Consider the following 20,777-nt stretch of genomic DNA (forward strand, 5'->3'; position numbering starts at 1 on the left):
CATCGGATGTGGCCAAGCATTGCACTCTCAGAAGGACTGCAACTTTACTAGACTTGTCATCGTGTGACATAGACATCTCACTCATTGGCTTGGTTTGGACTTTTTTTGACATATATACCTTCACCCGAAACTTGTTTTATCTGCGTCATCATCAAAGTGTGGTTCAAGCGGTTTTTGTAAGCTGAAAGCATTTGCTTCAGTTACCCACACCAGCACAACTATCAACCATGTGGCCTGGCCCTCTGGTGGTTTCTGTTGTCTATAGCACTGTTGGCCTGTATGTAACTCACAACTTGCATTCATTTTGAATTCTTGTTCTCTTTTTCTTGACAGGTCATCGAATGGGTTCTAGAAAAAGCCTCCAGAAAATGAGCAGAGGGGGGGCATATACACAACTACTGGTGGAGAAGGGAGGATAATTACGACACAACCACTGGTGGAGAAAGGAGGTCAACTACACAACAATTGGTGAAGAAGGGAAGTCATCTACACAACCATTGGTGGAGAAGGGAGGTCACCTGCACAACCATTGGTGGTTGAATGCTTTCAGGTTACAGAGCCACGTGGGCCTTATTTCACCATGGCAACACCAGCTGTGTGGGAGTATTTGTGATTTTCACATTTTTCTAAAAACCTTTCTCTTCTGATTAAGTATCTTAACCTACATCAAAGACAATGCGAAGACTTCCTTTGTGAGAGGCGAGATGGAGAAGAGAGGAAATGATCAGTGAAGTCTGCTGTTGCTGCTTTCAAGCAGTGTTGTGGTTTGAAAATGTGTGGTAGAATCTCATTGGCCAGAAAAGTGCACAATGTATTAATTCCACTTTTAACATTACTTTCTGTATTCATCAAGTGCTCCAGGATGTCCGTGAATATGGAGGTATCTTATTTGTCTGTTTTTGTGGTTCTCTGAAATATTTTGCAAATGTAAGTGTATTGAGAAACAATATACAGTGTATTAAAGTGTTTTTATAGTTGCCTGTTTTTTAACTGATTGAAGCCTGGAATTTTGAGTGTATGAGAAAGCCAAGACTAAAATGTAATTATTACCTCTTCCTGCCAAATCCAGTACATATTTGTGATTTCATAGTAAAACAAAGCCAAGGTTTATAATGTATATTGAAAGAAGACTTTAAAAGTGACATTTTCATGTATGCACAACCAAAACATTGTCAGTTTGTTTTCTCTGCTTAAACTCAGAAAGAGGGGAAAAAAAGTTAATCTTTCCCAGGTCAGAAAGTTTACAAAAAAGCAGGCCACTTGTCCTTCAGTCTCTGATGGAGCGGGGCTGTGGAGAGGCACTGTGCTTTTTTGGGGCGGTTACTTGCCATACATCACAATACACACACATTTAAGAACCCCTTGGTTATGAAAAGCCGCTGTCATTCAGCACGTAGACCATGACATAAAAATGAAAAAGGATTTTTATGTTTACAGCTGTGAACCTCCTTTGATAACTGTTTTCTGTGTGCAGAACTGAATTCTAGACGGCTTTGCTTATCCACCCCGATAACCCCCTTAACCCCTCCCTTAAATTCATGAATCAGTGCCGTTTGATGGTGTGTGCAGCAATACATACACTTATTAGAGCATTGCTTCCCAAATCTAGTTCTATGGACAAACTCTAAACACTGGGGTTGTTTCTGGTTGCTTCTAATTCATTAGGTTTGCTTGGTCTGTTGATTGAATACTGACCTGGGTTTGCCATCATCTGACAGTTACCAACCTTGAAAAGAGAAGCTTCCACAACATTGGAAATAGAATAGTTAGAACCTTGCCATCAATTTTCATTTATCTCTCCTGAAAGCAGTAATCCTAAATGCTTAACCTCATAGACAAATCTTCAAATTTTAATGTCCACCTTTTAAACCCATGCCTTCTCTTACCCCTTTGATATAGACTTATTTGTCTTTTTTTCTTTCTTTTTACAGAATTTTTGTTTGGGGCACTGTAACAAAGTGCCATGCTCAAGCATGATCTGTTTGAGATGAATTCTCTGACAGATGACTGCTCTGGTGTCTTGGCTGGTTGTCCTTGCTCTGTCCATAGTGCAGTAATGGCAAACTGCTGCAGCTGCTAGCTTGCTGCATACTTCAGGCACTCAGTATGGGATTTGTAAAATTCTTCCTGTCAAGCTAACAAACACCTGAATAGTACCATTGTAGTTAATGGTAGATTAACACCTGATTGCTCAAGGCTGCATACATTTTTTTTCCTTTTTTTGTTTTTACAAGCTGTAGTTCAGTCAGTGATGTAAAGCAAACAGATTTGTAAGAAACAAGGCAGAATTCAGAACTTTGGCTAAATGAGTGCTGTTTTCACTTGAAATCTGATGACACGCCAATTGCAGAAAGGATGAAATTGCTGTGACCCCTCTGGAGTAATTCACTGAAACTCTGCAGAACATGGAGGGGCCTGGGAAAGTGCAGCTTTGTAAGGCACTTTTATTACATACAAACACTTAAATGAAGCCAGAAAATGGCCATGGAAGGCTGCATAACAACGCCCAATGGTGGAAGGGTATAAAGTATACAAAATATTGTGAAATGGATGAAAATATGTACAGCTGAAGGTATTTGAGCTGAGTATTTCTGAAACTTTTTAAAATATGATCCTCAGGAATATAAATTTGGTTGAACATGATGACTTTTAAATTTAATGTAATCAGCAGAGCAGCTAATAGTAAGTTCAAACATGTGTTGAAGTACCATAACTTTTAAAAATAATTTTAATGGCACAAATGTAGTCCCAACAACACATTTCTATCCTTAAAAACCTGAAGCAGACAACTCTCTAGAGATGCCAGACTAGAACTTAATTAACAACTCCTAAAATCTCATTAATGCAGAGTTCTGTTTGAACAAAAACCTGCATGCACAGTGCTACTGTGGGACCTGGACTGAGAGATGTAGTACTGAAGTACTGAAATGAAGCCAAGGACACACGTGGAAATAATCATGAAATGAATTATATGCGAGCTTTTATAAACGCATCAGAACTGAGAAAGGCTTACCAGTGAGGCAGCCTGTAAAAGACTTTGGAATATTTGGGTTAATCTCTGTTAATTTTATTGCAGAGAGAAAAACTAATATAGGCCAGTTTGAGAAAGTAAAAAAATATATATCACCATTGCTTCCGTAATTTCCAGGGAGTCTAAATTACTACAAGTATGATTCTATCGGGACGTTGTGAAAAGTCGATTCTATGTTAACGTAGTAATTTATTCTTTTATGATGATCTTTCAAACTGGAGAAAATGCACATAGCCACATTTCTAGCTTCTACAGAGCTTCATCAATCCTCACAGGCAATTGGAATTCTCTTTAAAGTCTGTATCTCGAAAACTTTATTTACCACTATACCTGTCAGTGGTAAACTTCAGCGTTCGAAGTCTGCCCGTGTTAGGTTTTTCCGTCATCTTTTAGCAATGTAACTCAATTACAGGGAAACCATCCAGCCGTGAAATAAGCAACACTGAAGCTGATGTGAGATGTCAGGTGAAAAGTGATTTCTACGCCGATCTGCTTATACGATTTTAAGTGCCCTGCAACCTGGATAAGATAGCGTCATCGCTCCACTCGGTGTTTAATGTCAAAACAGCGATGCACAAATCTTGATGGATTAACAACATCTGAGCGCCTCGGGTCTCTCTCTGTGCTCACGGTATGCGCAGTTCCAGGTTTGTTCTCTATTATTATCTGAAGGTATTTGCCGGCAACGAACGAAAAAGCGAAAGACAGCTTTCGAAAAGAAAAACAAGACAAGCCCGGTGTGCGTGTTTGCAGAATGACATCGCTGCCACCGTGTCTTTCATCCCCCGGTTCACCCAGAGAGTACTGTAAGCTGAGGGGCGACTTGGCAGCGCAAGCAAGCGAATTCTTGTGCAACACAGGAGCATTGTTCTCTCTTGGGCACGCAGGGCTATTGGGGCATTGTGGGAAATGTGGGTCGTGCCATACATTGGTAACGCTGGGCTCCCCTGAAGGGCACACGCTTCAGAAATGCCTCTCTGTACTTTCCCACAGACCTTTTTTGTAGCGGTGTTGGTGTTGTGGTTTATCTGGACTAATGACTCCCCCCTGCGAAAGGCTACGTGGAGACGGGAAACTTGTGGTTTGATGAATAAAGAAATATGTTAGTACATGTTCTCTTTGGTCAAGGCCACAATTACCAGTTAAGAGTCCCATGCAGATCATATCCTTCTTTATCGCAAAAAACGTTTCAGTTTGAGTTAACGTCTACTTACTATGAAACTAACGACAAAGCAAATGAAATTTATTCGTGCTCTTAAAGCGATAGAGCGTGCCATTTTTCTGAAACTGATAGATTATTGTTCAGAATTAAAGAGTAATTAAGTAGCAAAACTGTAGTAGTTGTAGCGCTCAACCTGTACCTCCCCCACTATGTGGTATAGGCCTACTTTACAGATGCAAATCGCAAACTATTACATTGTAATTAAGTGGTTATGAATGTGGCTATATATAACTATAACTATATAACTATAACTATATAGCTGTGCACTTGTTAGCGAAGCTGGTGACTAGCGGATGTTCTCTAACAAATGTAGACCGTAGCTGGCTTGTATGTACCACTATTGACTAGGTATTACTGTAATACAAGATAAGTTGGAAAATCAGTGAAAAGTATGCTATTTATTAGCAATTAGCTTTAACCTTACTGCCCACAAACACAAGGTATGGTACATGCCCACAGGGTATGGTATCACACCCACACTTTTTAATTAGGTGTTTGCAAATGGAGTGCTGAAATGTGTGTGTGTGTGTGTGTATACAGACACATTTATTTATATTTATTATTATTTATTTATTACTTTCTTGAGACAGTGGAGATAAGGATCCAATTGTGACTACAGGTTTCATGGAATTTACATAGAGGTGATACAACAGAAATACGCCAGGCGATCGTGCAGTAGGAGATTTTGCATCATGTGCTGACAGCACCAGAATACACTACATACTAGCCAACTGTTTATAATGGAATCATTTTAACCCATCAGAATCACTTGCCAGTATGGAAGGTATGTGAGGCCTCTTATTTTGTTGAAACACAGACAGGTATTTTCTGTAGGGTGGCATAAGTAAGGTGGCAGTGAATGTAAGTCATTTTGCAATAATGAGCCCAAAGCCATTCATGAAACCATGTTACCCAGCAACTGCCAGTTTCCAGCTTCTTTTGCATGCAAAGATAACGTAATGTTTCACCATGGCCACACATGGGTGCCGTACTGCTCAGCGGGAAAACATTTTTATTGAAGCTGCGGCCTTTCAAGTGCTCATGCCTACATGCAAAGCTGCCACATTTTCAGCCCCATTTCCTGTGAACGATGCGCGTCAGCTTTCAAAAGCCCCTCCGCCTCCGTTCCAGGCCAAGCAGGGCCTGTGCATTCTGGAAAAACAGAACAGCAAATTGTATGGTTGCTGTGGACACTCTAAAGGCTGTGTGAGGGTGTTTGGCTTCGCAATTTTAAAGGCCCATTACATGTCGATTTCATTCAGGCAAATGGAAGACCTCGAAAAGCTATGGGCGAAGTGCGCTTTCACAGTGGGCGCTGCTGTAAATTGCAGGACACGGCAGGACAGCTAAGACCTTCCAATCTGCAGTCCGCATTGCCCACTTCCTGCAGGTGACGCAGGGCATATTTCAAGCGCTTGCAATGTTCAGTTGAGGAAAGTGAGAGAAAATTTCTTGTTAGTGAGTTGCAAGTGAGGTGCAAACTGATCTTTTTCTCTCAGAAATTTTTCCTTTGCAATTTCATTGGTCTGGATTGCAATTTCACAGGTCATTGTTAGTGTAGACTTCACACAAGATGTATAACAAAATCACAAAATATGATCTGCCTGTACTACAATGATAAAATATAATTTAGGCAACTCTGCTTACCAAACCTGGGTCTTCATGTCAAGAGGCCTGAATGAATGGGGACACACAGGCGAATACAGATGGCTCTTTAAACAATTATGTATAATAAAAATATATAATTCATCATTTTGTGAAGCCTGTAAGAATTCAGCAAAGGACATCAGCTAAATGAAGAAAGCATTAAACATGCTGACCAGTGTACCCAAAAACAACACACAGAGGGCTTAACATTCCCATAGGAGTTTGGTTTTAGGCAATTTTTTTGTTGTAAAGTGTTGGCCTGGCAAAAAGGTCAAAAACCTCTGTGAGAAAAGTGGCCAAGGTGTCCATCAACAAATCATGTCTGGTTTAATGGGGTCCAATTCAGTCTTATTGAATGCTTTGGCTCCATGTGAAGATAAAGGAGATGGAAAAAGCATTTGTAGCTGTAACACTATGACCAGGTAGATCTTACGCCAGCTTGGAAGCTGAGTCAATTCAATTAAATTCAATTCGGTTTTATTTATATAGCGCTTTTTACAACATGAGTTGTCACGAAGCAACTTTATATCGGTATTCCAGGCCTGATACCCCCTCAGAGCAAGCCAAAGGTGACAGTGGCAAGGAAAAACTCCCTGACTAATGGGAAGAAACCTTGAGCAGAACCCAAGTCAGAATGCTGGCAGGTGTAAATGCCTAAACCTCACCATGTACATATAGACTTTCACGTTGGCTGTAAGAAAGGGCCAGGCATTTACTATTCTCAAGCAGTGTTTTGCAACTGCATGCATTTCAGTTCAAGGCCCTAAAGCATTCTTGAGGGGAGGGGGTTTACAGTAATTCATCGTATTTAGTGCAAGGGACTCAATGTGCTTGGTTGCTAAGGAGTATCTTCCTGGAGAATTCTACCTCTGAAAGGAGCTTTGTTAATTAATTGTAGTGTCAAGATGAGAATGGCCACACGTGGATGTCATAAGAACTGCAGAAGCTCCAGCAATGAAACATGTATCAAACAGTGTCTTAATAATAATAATTTTTGATGTGTGAAAAAATTGACCTTATTTAAAAAAATGAGCTAATTTCAATTCCAAAGTCGATGGACAGGTACTGCATGCTATTGTCAGAATTGCCATGTTAGAGATCACAGAAGGATCATGTATTTATATTAAATTAGACTTGTAAGAGTAAGACCTGGAGTGGAACTGCCTTAACAATAAGAGAAACTAGTGTGGGCTCTGAGGAACAGGTGAAAAACTAAGCTGTGGGGAAAACATCACAGAACGGCTTTACATTGCAAACGTCCACAATTTGGATGATCACAGGGAATGGCGCCAGTTTGTATGGCTCGTTTGCTAAAAGGCATGTTTGCTTTATTTCAGACCCCTGTTTACCGTATCGTCTGCCCTGGTGTCCGCTTCCAGGAAGTCTCCGAGAGGTCACAGCATACCGAGGAATGTTACCGGAATGATTTGTGGTGGGACCACCGGATGTCCTGCAGGGCCATTGCGAAAGGGCTTGTCTTTGCCCCCGAAATCTACAACCTTGCTATGGAGCAAACTGCTGGGAGCCCCCAGCTCTAGACAATACCCACTCTAATTACTGGTTAACTTGGAACCTCTCCCGGCCTTTGATTTGCAAGTCCACATTCAGATCCAAACAATGCTCCTGTCTGTGAGCACATGACAAGAGGGCTGAATACCGTCAAGAGACTGTGTGTTCATGCACAAAATGAGACAGTTTTTAATGACCACAACATGAAATATTGTTCATTTCAGAAAAGGGGAAGGAGTTGGCACATTCCACAAGATGGAACTGTCACATTACAGTACCAGCAACATTTTGTGTAACACTTCTGGAACATTAGACCCATGCCAACCTGATTCCTGCTCTCCTGGCATCATAGTGAATGTTCAGGGTGCATCTATGTTCTGACACTGTTGTCAAGACTTGGCAAGACTTGTAAAGACATGTGATGTTTGTATGCAAGTGGAGGGGTATTATTAACTGTGACAGAATTTTTTTCCCAAATCAGTTCATATGGAGAAAATTATCACAGTAAAGACAAAGCTAGTAACAAGAGGATTTTCAGGTTTTAAATAATATTGTAATTTGTGTGTATTAACAAAGATTCAAAGATATCTAATCATTCACATTAGCTGCCAAATATGTACGACAGTTTACTTGAAGCTACAGGCAGCTGTCACACAACCAAGTCTTTCATTTTACCCTTAATAGCATTTTAAGGTTAGTTCTTTAGTTCTAAAAAATCAGCAGACATCTCGCTAATCAAATGTCTTAGCATGGAATGAATGCTAATTAATACTTCCAGTAATTTTTTAGTTGCAAACAACAGGTTAGTGTTCTGCTCATTTTTACTAAAGCATAAGATTAAAAAATCACTTCTTGAGTAATAGCATTTATCATTTCACTGTTAATATTCTGTGGATAATGTGTGTCATTCTATAAATACAGAAATGGGCTAATTGGCATCTGAAATACGATCTGTTTATTTGGAGCTGGCTGACTCTGGATCAGTGCAGATCGTGTGTCGATTGTGTAGTCTTTCAGTCTTTTAGTTCCAAGGTGCATGTCTTGTCTTTGATGCACCTCAGAATGCTTCTGTCCACCTCACGCCACCAGACCAAGCCTGGCAATCTTTGCAGACAGGAACGAGTGGAGGATGAAGACGATGGGCTTTGGGCAGGAGTGGAGGTCCAGTTGCTTTGAAAGAGAAAACAGGAAAAAATTTGGAACATATCTGGGCAGCAGTGTGGTGTAGTGGTAAGGCGCAGGGACTGTAACTGAGAGGTTGCTGATTTGCTTCCCAGCTGCTGTTGTACCCTGTGTACTTAACCCACAAATGCCTCAGTAAATATCCAGCTATATAAATGGACAAATTGTAACTTATGTAAGCCATTCTGGATAAGAGCATCTGCTAACTAATAATAATGTAATGCAATGAAACGATCCAAAGCATTATTCAATTAGAGCAATGAAGACACAAAATGTGACTATACCACAGTGCCATATGACATAGACATGGACACATAAAGAACTTCTCATTAAAATGCACATTCAGGCTGAGTCCTACCTGCATTTGTTTGTACATGACTCACATCCTGTTTTTCCTGGAATGATTCTATAAATGGCATTCATCGCAAATTGCTCATTACTCAACTTTCCAGTATTCTCAGGAACTGCTGTAACTACTGCTAAAAGGACACAACTTGGACAAGCATTTTTTTCCCCATAAATACTTCTCAGGACTGCCTGGAATGTTTCCCTTCTTTCTTCTTACAGGTTAAGAAACAAAAAAAGATGTGTTACGTGACAAGCAACACCAAAGTGAGATGTACCAAGCTGTTGTTATCAACCAGGGCCACAAGAGCACAGCCTCGACCGCTCGGCTGAGAGTTTGTGTACCACGAGTCTGTAAAAACTACCGGGTACTCACAATTTCGCCCTCCTTTCCCCCAAAGTCCAAGAAAAGCATGCGCACGCCATCATCGGAAGACATCTTGAGCTTCTCAAAAGGGTAGCTGAACAGGGGCTTGAGCAGGCACCCCTCCTCCAGCTCGGCCAGCACCGAGAAGCCCTGCTCATAGTGGATGACCAGCCGGCACTCCTGGTTCTTATACATGCAGCCTGAAACGAGAGGGTAACTGGGTTTTACCAGAGCAGAAAAACATAGATATGAAACTAGCCCTTGATTACGCAACAGCTCTGCAGCCCTAAAACGTCAAATTTCTTTTTTTGCCTCTACTTTAGGTTACATTCATTATATGCACTAATATGCACTATAACCTCACTTTATAAGATGCCCTAGATAGGAGCTTCTGCCAGATTAATGAGTATAAGAATAAGAATAAGAATAAGAAATACTTTATTAATCCCGAGGGAAATTTGAGTGTCACAACTGCACCGTCCGGCACACATCAAAAACAACAAAAGAATAAATTGAATCAAATAAATAAAGAGGTATAAAATACAACAAATAGAAAGAAGTTTGTGCAATTATGCGTTGAGAAGTTATCATGCTTGTGCTATGATTATATACATAGTATAAAATGAATTATGAAACAAGAATAAACAAGGGTAAGGTTATTGCCATTATACAGTATGAAGTGCAGTAGAAAAACAGTTATTGTTGTACAATTGCAAAACAATGATAACTGTATAGTGCAAATCCTGACCAGATGGCTAGAGAACAGTTATTGTCCCATGTGCAACGATTATGTATGTGTGTGTGTGTGTGTGTGTGTGGGGGGGAACAGCACAGGGCATCAGGTGCCAGTCAATCCCATGTTGCAGCCGAGAGGGGAGGAGTTGTATAATTTGATGGATGCAGGCAGAAAAGACCTTCTGTGCCTCTCAGTGGAACATTTTGGGGAGATCAGCCTGCCACTGAAGGTGCTCTTCATCTTCACAAGCCCGTCATGGAGAGGATGGGAGGTGTTGTTTAGGATGCTCACCAGCTTGTTAAGCATCCTTCTCTCCACCAGCGCCCCTAGTAAGTCCAGCTCAGTTCCACCTCCTACGACAGAGCTGGCTTTCATGATGAGCTTGTTCAGTCTGTTTGCATCCCCAGCTTTCAGACCACACCCCCAGCACACCACCGCGTAGAAGATGGCACTGGAAACCACAGACTGGTAGAACATCTGCAGCATCTTGTTGTATAAACATACATGTATTATTTAAGCAGAATAAGTAGCCAATGAGTACTTTTTTGGTTATATCATATTTATTGTTCCTGTTTAATCAGGGATATAAATAAATATCGTGAGCGTTGTATGTGAGCATTTTCAGTCTGCTTGGTATCAGTTCCATATTACACTTGAGCTTGAAAAAAATCTCTATCCATCCTGTTGTTCCAACCACAGAATGTGAATTGACAGCTGTTCTGAACCACAATATGAGTAGTTTTAGTCTCTACTTCTAGGACAACACAATTATGAGCAATAGTTAAAAAGTTTTTATTTTGCATTTGTTGATGTCAGGGCTCCGCCCCCTTAAGCCGCGGTGTTTTTGTTTTCCCTGTCCGTGTGCTTTTGTTTCCCTTGTGTTCCTGCCCCGCCCGGCTCCCCGCCAGGTCCCCGCCCACCTTATTCCCTCATTGCCTGCACCTGCCTGCCTGCTCACCTGCTTCCCATCTCCTCGTTACCCCAGCCCTATATCTTCCCCTCGTGTCTCTGTCTCGTTGCTAGTTCGTTACAGTAAGTTTCTTCCTGTCTCGTCCCCGCTTTAGTAAACCTGCTCTCTGCTGTTTGCCGAAACCTGCCTGTCTCCCGACTTCGTCCTTCGCCCGCCGACTTCATCCTGTTTGACTCTCTTCGCCCGCCTGGTTACCGACTCTGCCCGCCCCGACTTCCGATCCTGGATCTGCCCCCGGACTGCTTCCCCGTGTTTCTGAACCTTGCCTGTCCCTGTACGACGAACTGCCTGCTGATTGTAATTAAACGCTTGGCTACGTTTACCCGGTGGTCCGCGCTTGTGTCCCGATCCCCGTTCCTGTAAACAAATTTTTTTACATTTTAATACATTAGTATTACTTATGCATACAGTAAATTTCTGCATATATATGCCAGTTTGGTGTCAAATACCAAGTCTTGTTTTCAGCATGAATTTAAACTTACAGCCATTCTTTAATTCATTTTGCAGCTTTGAATGTACATTTGAATTTGAATGTACAGATTGGGATTTGCATTAACTGAAATACTTCAAATATGCTTCTCAAGCCTATTTGTACATAAGAAACATGCTGTGATGCTTTGCCCTTCCTCCGAGAGTATGTTTAATATTTCACAGTGGGCTGTGCTGCTCAGCGAGGCTCCCGGCGCCTGTCCCAGTACATGCGTCACATGACGGCACATATCCAATATCACTATTCTCATACTTTCAAACACACTGCGGCTCATAGCCTGTTGAACAGTATCTCATGTGCTGAAAGATAAATTTACTTCTGTATTGTATGAGCACCAGCCTGCTAGTGTTTTTTTACATTAGTCTGGCAAACTGTGCGCCAGCTCGCACATTGCAGGGCTTGCATGTCTCGCTTTCAGGTTGCATCGGTCTGAAAACAATGTGCCACGGAGTGGATTTTTAGCGAGCCAACTGTGATGTGCTCTGGACAAGGTGAAAAGCGTTTTCAGACGATGAGTCCATCCTCACTTAGGAGCTGAATGTGTGAGAGTGTCTCTGGTGAAGCGCAGGTTCACTCTTCCCCGCCGCTCAACTCACAGGTGTGCAACACTATTCCTACCTGCAATGCTTTATTGGTGCGGGGAGTCCACAGGTTTTCCCACCAAAAATGTGCATCTTGCACCAAACACTTTGAGCTCCAGACAAAAGGCCCCCTTTCACCCACAACAGTGAGTGGCGAAATGCACAGAATCTCCCGCAGGATGGCATATCGGGTTCGGTTGCTATAACTACCACCACTTCTATATAGTGATTTACAGCCTGTGATGTTTATAGTGCCTTCCTCCATAAAGAGCCAGGGTCTCTCTCTCCCTCTCTCTCTCTCCCTCTCAGCTCTAAGCCGTGTCTGGCGTCTGGCTGATTTACTTTACAGGCACATAATATGTAAAGTCAGCCCCTCCTCTTCTCCTGACTTCATAGCCAATCTGTTTGCCCAGGATACATCCTACAGAATGTGTCTGTGGTACCAAACAAACAAGCTCATGCCCAGACTTAAAGATTTCCTGCAGCCATTGGGGATATAAAGTATTGGCTGTGTTGTGCTGTGTTGACCATAAAAGTAAATGTTTCAACTCCAGTCATTCAGACATCAAGGGCCTTGAGCGCAACTTAATTTTCATCCAGAGATCAAGATGATGAGAATGAACTCCACAGGAGAGACACAGCACCCATTATATGAATATCCTTGTGTGCCATGGGGGCTGGCGAATTACCAAAATTGGGGGGGAGGCAGGCTGGTGTCTGCCCTAAGGAAATGCGTTTTGGAGTCAGACTCATGCAGCAAGACAGGCCCCCCCTCTGAAAGAGCAGCAGGCGCCTCTCCCAGAATCCAAGCACAGGTAATGGAAACCTCCCTTCACTGCCAGTTGGGCCTTTCCCACCAAAATCCCAAATATGGGCCAGGTCCCAGAAACAAAGATTCTTAATCTGATACAGAGTTGATCCCTTCCTTGCAAAAAAAAAAAAAAACACCCCGTGGTTTACTGCGCTGTCCAATTTTGGACAGGCTGGAACACGGGCCGAAGTTCCAAGAGCTAATCTGCATCACAGAGTCCGAGTGGCATGTCACAGTGGCCTGCACCCCTCAGCTTTCTGTCAATGTCAGATAAAGACACTATGGTCCTTCCTTTTTCCTGTTGTTGCCTTTCAGCCTTTAAGATAGCCATCGGGAGGTCCAATCAGACTTTTAATGGCCTTTCAGTTAACAGCTGATCCTGCTGGCTTAATTAACCATTCATCCAAGATTCACTGTTGCAGTCGGCGAGCTGCTCGAGAAACGCTTTTCGTTTGGGCCTGTGAAAGTCACGGTGTTGATCAAAGGCTGTTGCTACTGCACCCTCGCACATTTGACGGATATTGAACCCCGCCTCCTCCAGTGAGATGTGTTAATGCATTACAGGATCGTAACATGTCACAAGTGAAATCTTAATGTGGTCTGCATTTCCTCTGACAAGCCTGCAAACCAAGCAGAAAAAAGCAAGCACCATTGGTTGTTTGATTTTAGAATACTTTTTGTAAATGTGTCTTGGATGTCCAAAGGAAAACTGCGGAACACCAAAGTGGTCACTTTGACTGATTGATGTTGGATCAATTTCGATCTTGACTGATTTCGTGAGCATCTGAGCGAGTGAGAACCATGAACAAAGTCCTTTCTTTTCAAAAATGGGTTGTCTGTTGTGCCCACAAAGCACTAGCCAATTTCGCAGAGGGTTTTCATGTTCATGGCATCTGCCTGTGAGGCTGTGAACACAGGGCCCTTTCATCTGGCCCTCTGTACACATTAATCCACTTCGCTATCAATTTCCTGTCTCTTTGACATAGTATGATTCATAATATACCAATCGTTTGCATATGCTCTGGCTTTGCATCTGTGTGATGCAGTTGATTAAAGTATAATATTTTATAGTTTTAAGCAGAAAAATATATTTCTATACATATTTATATATTCTCTACATACATTGCTGCTATTTTGCATTTTTGCTGTTTTGTTTTTCCCATTTAATCATGCATATTAACAAATATGGAGGGCATTGTAAATAGATAATTTGATTAATTAAGGATTAATGAAATTTTGTCCTGGATAGGGATGAACGTGTCAATATTGAGCTAAAGAGATTTGAATAGTCTGAGGTCAAGAACAAGACTCCCCTGTCACTTTGTCAACTTGTTCCACAGCTAAGTTCCAACATCATGTCTGTGAAAAATATTTTGAGACATGTATTTGCTGGAACTGGGTAATTGTGAGAGCAGTTTATCAGAATTCTGTGCCCAATTCACTTTCCATATGGGGCTGCCAGTGCCGTGCTGAAGATGTGGGCATCCTGCCTGAATTTGGGCTGTCCTTTGGATGACGATGTAAGAAGGGTCTGCAGAAAAGCTCCCCAGGGCCTTCCCTGGCATGAGTGGTCGGAGGGGGAGCGCCCTAGGAACGGAGTTCCCATGATGCCCTGCCAGTGCCCGTCACAGAGGGACCACACGCGGCAGAACTTTTGCAGTGGCATTCCGATCTAAAAATGGAACCCCTTAATGTCTTCCATATGGCTAAAATGCAACAAACCCCCCATCCCCTCCCCCATGTCCGGTTCCTAACTGCACAGTGCATTTGTAATGAGATGGGAATTTACAATCTATGCAGGGAAGGGAATTCGCAGGGGGAGAAAGAAACACAGGAACTGAGCAGACGTCTGTGCCGTTTATCAGTCTGGAGGCTGGAATACATTTCCCCAGGCCTGCGAGTCAAGGCAGAACACTGAGCCACTGTTTGCGTAGCTCTTCCTATTGGCATGGTGGTCTCAAGTACTTCAACCACTAACTTGAAGCCTCTCCCCCTTTAATCTCATCAGAGCACCTCTTTCATGAAAACTACAGGAGAGAGGTTAAGCCAGAGGGATGGAGCTTCTGTGGCCGTTTCACTGAACCTCAATGAAAGACAACAGCAATGAGGCTGAGCAGGGAGTGGTGTACTGTGAGAAAAGTGGCATATTTAAAACACTAGGGTAACATTTTACTAATTCTGCCACAAAGCAGAAGTACAGCCAACTTTACCAGAAACAACTGGTTGAAAACTGAGGACATCAAGAACAAATGGTTAGCCAACATTGAGCTAATTAATACTGGTCTAATGCTGTTCATATATCTCAAAACATGCTGGAGTGATGTAGTCCAGATGTATGTGTCTAATATCATATGCAAAGAATTTTAGAAAAGGCCTTTAAAACAATAAGTGTGCATCTTTTTCTTTTCGGTATCCTGAGGTATTTACCCAGGATGAAAACATTGTGAAAACTTGTGCTGAATTGCTTGTGCTGCATTAGTCTGAACAGCTTGTTGTGCAGCTGTGGGGTACAGAGTTTAATCGGTGGATTTTGAACAGCATAATTTTACTTCCACTACACAGACTGGAGCAATCAAAACATCAGTTACGAACATGGAAGACGTTATCGGACAACTCATAAGTGATTACTGTGATTGGTTTCCTGTTTGCCTGAGTGTTTGTTTTAGCAAGCGTGTTTGTATGCTGTTACACAGGGCAAATGCTTGCTCTACACCATTCTATGCACCACTATGGTGTGCTTGTACATTATGACCATCTATGACAGTAGTACATTATATTACACATATTTAGCAGACATGACATCAGGTTAATTTGTGCTAATGTGAAACTAGACAGCCCAGAAAACTATGGAAAGTTGTTGAGTAGATATACTCACATATATCACAATGTTACTAAATCACAATATCCATAACACATGCAATAATATAAGTAATACAGTAATAAGTAGTACAAGTGCAAACACAAATACAGTACAAATACAGAGAACTCACACCCACTCACACCCACAGAGCAAATGTTTTAGAAATCCCTGCAAATGCAGAAATCCATGAATGCTGTACTGTATTGACAACAGACATACACAAAGTAGTATTTTCCAAAAAAAGTGATTAATATGCGTATTTGCATAATGATGTAACAACATAAATGTAAAAATGGTGATGGCACAGCACTCTATGGCCTGGGACCTGAGAGCAAAGACAGGAACACACAATGCTAGCTGGTGTGAAACTGCAAACAGTGAGGGTCTCTGGCATCATCACCCATGCCTCCCATGCCACACAAATTTCTGAAGCTTTTGCTTCCTCAGAAATAATTACTAAATGCAGTCTGCGAGTGAACAGGTGTCCTCTCTCTGTGACAGCATACGTTTGGAGAGGTTCTGGGCTGGTACTCACTAGTGGTGACCTCTTTGATCATCTCGGCGGAGGCATGGCAGCCAGTTACAATGTGCCTGGTCCACAGCGACAGGTCCTTGTTGGTCTCGGCTCGGAAGAGGTGGGCCTCAATGCCCAGTCGGGTGCCTGTACGCGTTGCGAAGGACAGCTCCAGACCAGGCTGGGGGGAGCCCCTGTCTGGCCCAGAATGCACCAGCCTGTCAGGACACACAACACAGTCAGCCTCAGTACCAGAATATGTCAGCCAGTGAGGACACAACAGTCAGTCTTAGTCCTAAAACGCATCATCCAGTAAGGGCACACAACACAGTCAGCCTTAGTCCCACAAAGCATCAGCCATTAAGGGCGCACAGCACAGCCTCAGGCTGCCATCTCCGTCATGTGTCCCCAGGGGTGGCAGTAACAATGGTAAGCTGTGGCAGTCACTCTTCAAAAGGCCACATGCAGGGAAAAATGGTTGACATGGAAGATGTCTAAACTGACACAGTGTTTCCTTTTTTCAAATTTTACTTCATGTTAGAAAAAACCCCCACACACAGGTGGTATCTGAACTGAGGTTGACATTTTGGCTTCCCTGCTCTCCTCAAGGTGCGGACAACAGCATTGCAGAACAAACACTGACTGCATTTGTTTTGCAGCTAATGTTTGGACGCACCCTTTTTGTCCACATGAAGGACTATGAAACTGTTCTTTAGTTGCAAGAGGTGTAGAGTTTGGACATGCTGCCTCACTCTCCTAAGAAATACAGCCCTAAGAAAAGGTGCTGACACGTTGGGGCTCCTCCACATACCCAAATACTGCAAAGGTCAACACAACATCCCCTTGCTCTTTACAGCGATACCTTAGAGCAGCTGTGACCAATAATAACTGAGATATTAATTTCAGTTAAAACTTGACAGTGATTTTAACCTTCACTTAACTGGGCAGATCAGCTGATTGGCGCAAATTTTAAGGTTTTTGCTTTTATTTCTTATTCCTTTATTTTTACAATTTTTTCTTCATTGTGGAAAATACTTTACAAAAAAGTTATTGTTAAAGCTGAAGTTTCATACATTTTCTACATTTCCAGCTTCTGGATTGACTCAGGAAATGATTGAGCCACAGTTCAGGGTTTACAATTGGCTAAGGACATGATCATGCCCTGTTTCCAGGTCAGTGATTGGTTCAGGGCTTCAGGGGGCAGCCTACCGTGTGGCAAGCAGGGGGTAGGTGTGTGTAGGGCTGAACCAGGCCTCCTTCATTCTGGGCATGCTGTCGTATAGGAGCAGGTCCTTCTCTGTCACCACCACCAGCACGGGCCTCCACCGCTGCTTCTCATTCTCCGTCTACAATACAACACCAAAGAGAGTGTGTGTGTAAGCGTGTGTGTGTGTGTGTGTGTGTGTGTGTGTATGTAAGAAAGTTTGTGCCGTTGTGTGTGTGAGACTGTGTGCGTGTGAAAGAGAGTGTGTGTGAGACACAGAGTGTGCATGTATGACACAGTGTGTTGAACCTATCTAGCATTTTAACCATTTATTGGCTGATGTCCAGCTGATGCACCAGTGTGCCTGCATCTTTGGACACATGAAATGGGTTCGGTATAGCTGTGAATAGTGACAGAAAAGTGATATGACACAGGTGTTGGTGCTGACTCACAGTGTTTCACATGGATACATGAGTGCACTTGCACGTGTGTGTGTATGTGTGTGTTCCTGTCTGTTTGCACATGCAAGTTTGTTTTTTGAACATGTGAGAGGGAGTGACTGTGCTTGAGTGTTTGCATAACAAACCGTATCTATGCTCCACTTTGTGGAGGTACTCTTGCCCTAAGAAGAGGCTGGTTGCAACAAACTCTGCTATTAAAATATCAAAAATCTGCTATTATACAGAGATGATCATATTGAACATAATTACAAAGACCACATATTTCACATAATAAAGGTGGGTTTGTAATTAACCTCATATGAAATCCATTTTTGTTTTCAAAGAATCGGCTGTTATTTCATACTTCTAGTCAGTTTCCACAAGCTCAGCCAAAGCTTTATTGAATAGTTTGATTCCTCTAATAACACAGTTATTGCTCCTGGTGTTTGTCTTTCCACAGAGACGATGGCCTTAATTGCTGGCGGCTGCAGGTTGTGTCTGTTTGTAGAAAGACAAAATATCTCCGCAGACTGACAAAAGACGTCCGCACGTGCAGATCCAAATGTTCCACTCCGTTTTAATTGGCCATTCCTCAGACCCGAACGTGTTCCCCAGCTGGTGGTGTCTTTGTGCCCTCCTAATGAACAGTGGATTCCAAGAAAGCTCTGACCAACAGATGGGAAGGTTGTTCCTAGAAAACTTTTCATAGCATGTCATTTTTATGGGTGGGTGGATCAAATTTACCTCCAGTAATTTAATGCCATGGAAAAAAAAAACCAAAAACTGTTGTGTAGAGAAAGCATTTTTGTCATTTATATGTAGCCAGTGAAGTAATATGGGACCATGAAACTTTGTGACAACTAAAAGTGCATCTAAAACGCTTTCTTCCTTAGCTTACCTGACAGAAATAGTAATGCACTGATGCAACATTTTGTGGTGAGATGTAGCACATTGCAAGAATGTAAAAAACTAGCCAACAATTATTTTATCTTACTTGATTCTGTTTAATCAACCAATGGGAAAAATATATTTCTTTCATGAAGTAACACTGTGTATAGCTAAGATAAAGCAATAGTCCTTGTACATTTTGTAACATCAGATTGTAACATCAGATATTAAGCCTACAATGGCAAGCTGGCTAAGAAATATGTCTTTAAACTATGAGGAGGCTTGTCTCCAGGTTATTTAGTTATGATCAAGTGAAGTTATTTGAACAAAAGAAAGACGTACAAATGCTTCCATCCATTTCCCCTACAGGCATGTTAGAACAGTGCTTCCTGAAGTGCTCACAGCATGAGCGTGACGCTGACATTGCTGGCCTACAGTGTTATAGAGTGATTTTGCAAGCTGGATGCAAACTTCTGTCTTGAATGAATGAAACTATCAGAGGGTACATGTGGACCACATCAGTGATTACACTGAAATGGAAATATACACAATTGAGGTGGAGGAACTGATGACAGCAGCCTGTACAATAGCCAAGTAGCTATCTAGTTATGCTAAGTTAAGTAAATGGACTGACAATATCAGTGGCACTTAGGAACGCTTCAGAAGTTGCCTTTATTAAGTTGTGCTATTAAATGATGATGATGGAAATAACTCCAAGCAAAAATGTTATTTCAAGTTACCTGCCTGGGCTCTTTTCTTACCTGCTTTGTCCCCTCTCTGTGCCTCAGTTTACCTCTAAGTGCAAAATCAACCAAAACACTAAAACCAGGACAGCTAATTTAGCTTGATAACAGTATCTTTCATCAGAAAACTACTTTTTATTGTAAAGATTAAATTAAATTCACTGGCAAAAACTAACATATTTGGTTGCACATTTTTACCACTGCCCAGGTTGTCATTCAAACGGAAAATGTGACAAATGGCGCTTTGGAGTGCATCACTAAAAATAAACCCCTTGCACATTAACCGCAGTGGGTAAACTATTTTGTTGTATTTAAATCTTGAAACAATGAGGTGACTCGTTTCTTAAACCCATGGATCCATAAAACACAATAATGCGATCAGTGCAATTAAATAGAAAGACAGCGGCAAGAAAATTCTTTCAGTTTACTGGATGTTATGACATGAATGACAAGACTTTCAGGACAAATCCTCCTAGATTAGGATTACTTTAATTGTTGCCCATTATAGTTTATGGAATCTGATTTAGCCTGATAGGCAAACATTCTAGTTGGAAACAGTAACATACTTTGGTCTCTGTTTAATGCAAAATTTGCATGATTACTCATATAGTACTTGAGCTTGGATTAGCAGCCAAATACTTGTTTTTACACCAGACAAAGGCCTAATTTATACGTACTTGCCACTTTTTAAACACCACCACAGCCTTTACATGTCTATAATTACTGGCCACAAAGCCGTTTTTACAAAAAAAATGGGTCACATTGGTTTGAAAACATGAGAATAGGAGAGGACAGATATGCAAAGTTCGGTGGTAAAGTACAAAATTTTTTGTAGGTCAACCCACACTTTAGCTGTTAAGACATTTTCCACTGTAATTGGTCTAAACAGTAGTAATCCCATGAATAACAGATTTGAAGCAGGCTTCCCCACAAGAAGCTAGTCCACTGTGCACTAGCCCTGAACTCACAATAATACTCACATGGAGAGTCAGAGTGAAACACCTGATTACCCATAACATTACGCAGCAACACAATTCTCATTATTAAATTTCTCATAATGAAAGTCACATCCCAGGAGTCTGCATTTGTTCACACGTCCTATTTGATGTGTGAATCCCCAAATGGAATTTACAGCATTAAAGGAACCGAGGGCTTTGGTGGGCAGAGTTCTGCTGTACCCACAGCACTATGAGTATGTGGTGCCAAAAGAATGAGTTATTTATAAATATGGTGCCAG

At 41.9% G+C, this 20,777-nt stretch overlaps 2 protein-coding genes across 2 annotated transcripts in view; one reads left to right on the forward strand and one right to left on the reverse strand.

Moving 5' to 3' along the window:
* LOC118785063 (MDM2 binding protein) overlaps positions 1-586 on the forward strand; it is a 27,111-nt gene extending 26,525 nt beyond the window's left edge. The window contains exon 22 of the mRNA XM_036539591.1: positions 334-586. Coding sequence (XP_036395484.1) covers positions 334-372 — 39 coding nt within the window. The 3' untranslated portion in view covers positions 373-586. The remainder of the gene's footprint in view (positions 1-333) is intronic.
* Positions 587-8,302: 7,716 nt separating this feature from the next.
* sntb1 (syntrophin, basic 1) overlaps positions 8,303-20,777 on the reverse strand; it is a 32,266-nt gene continuing 19,791 nt past the window's right edge. The window contains exons 4-7 of the mRNA XM_036539291.1: positions 17,475-17,611; positions 16,287-16,483; positions 9,313-9,503; positions 8,303-8,579 (exon numbers count right to left, since the gene is read on the reverse strand). Of these exons, the coding sequence (XP_036395184.1) occupies positions 8,487-8,579; positions 9,313-9,503; positions 16,287-16,483; positions 17,475-17,611 (618 nt within the window). The 3' untranslated portion in view covers positions 8,303-8,486. The remainder of the gene's footprint in view (positions 8,580-9,312; positions 9,504-16,286; positions 16,484-17,474; positions 17,612-20,777) is intronic.

Source organism: Megalops cyprinoides, chromosome 10, assembly GCF_013368585.1.
Source record: "Megalops cyprinoides isolate fMegCyp1 chromosome 10, fMegCyp1.pri, whole genome shotgun sequence".
Classification (NCBI taxonomy): Eukaryota; Metazoa; Chordata; class Actinopteri; order Elopiformes; family Megalopidae; genus Megalops; species Megalops cyprinoides.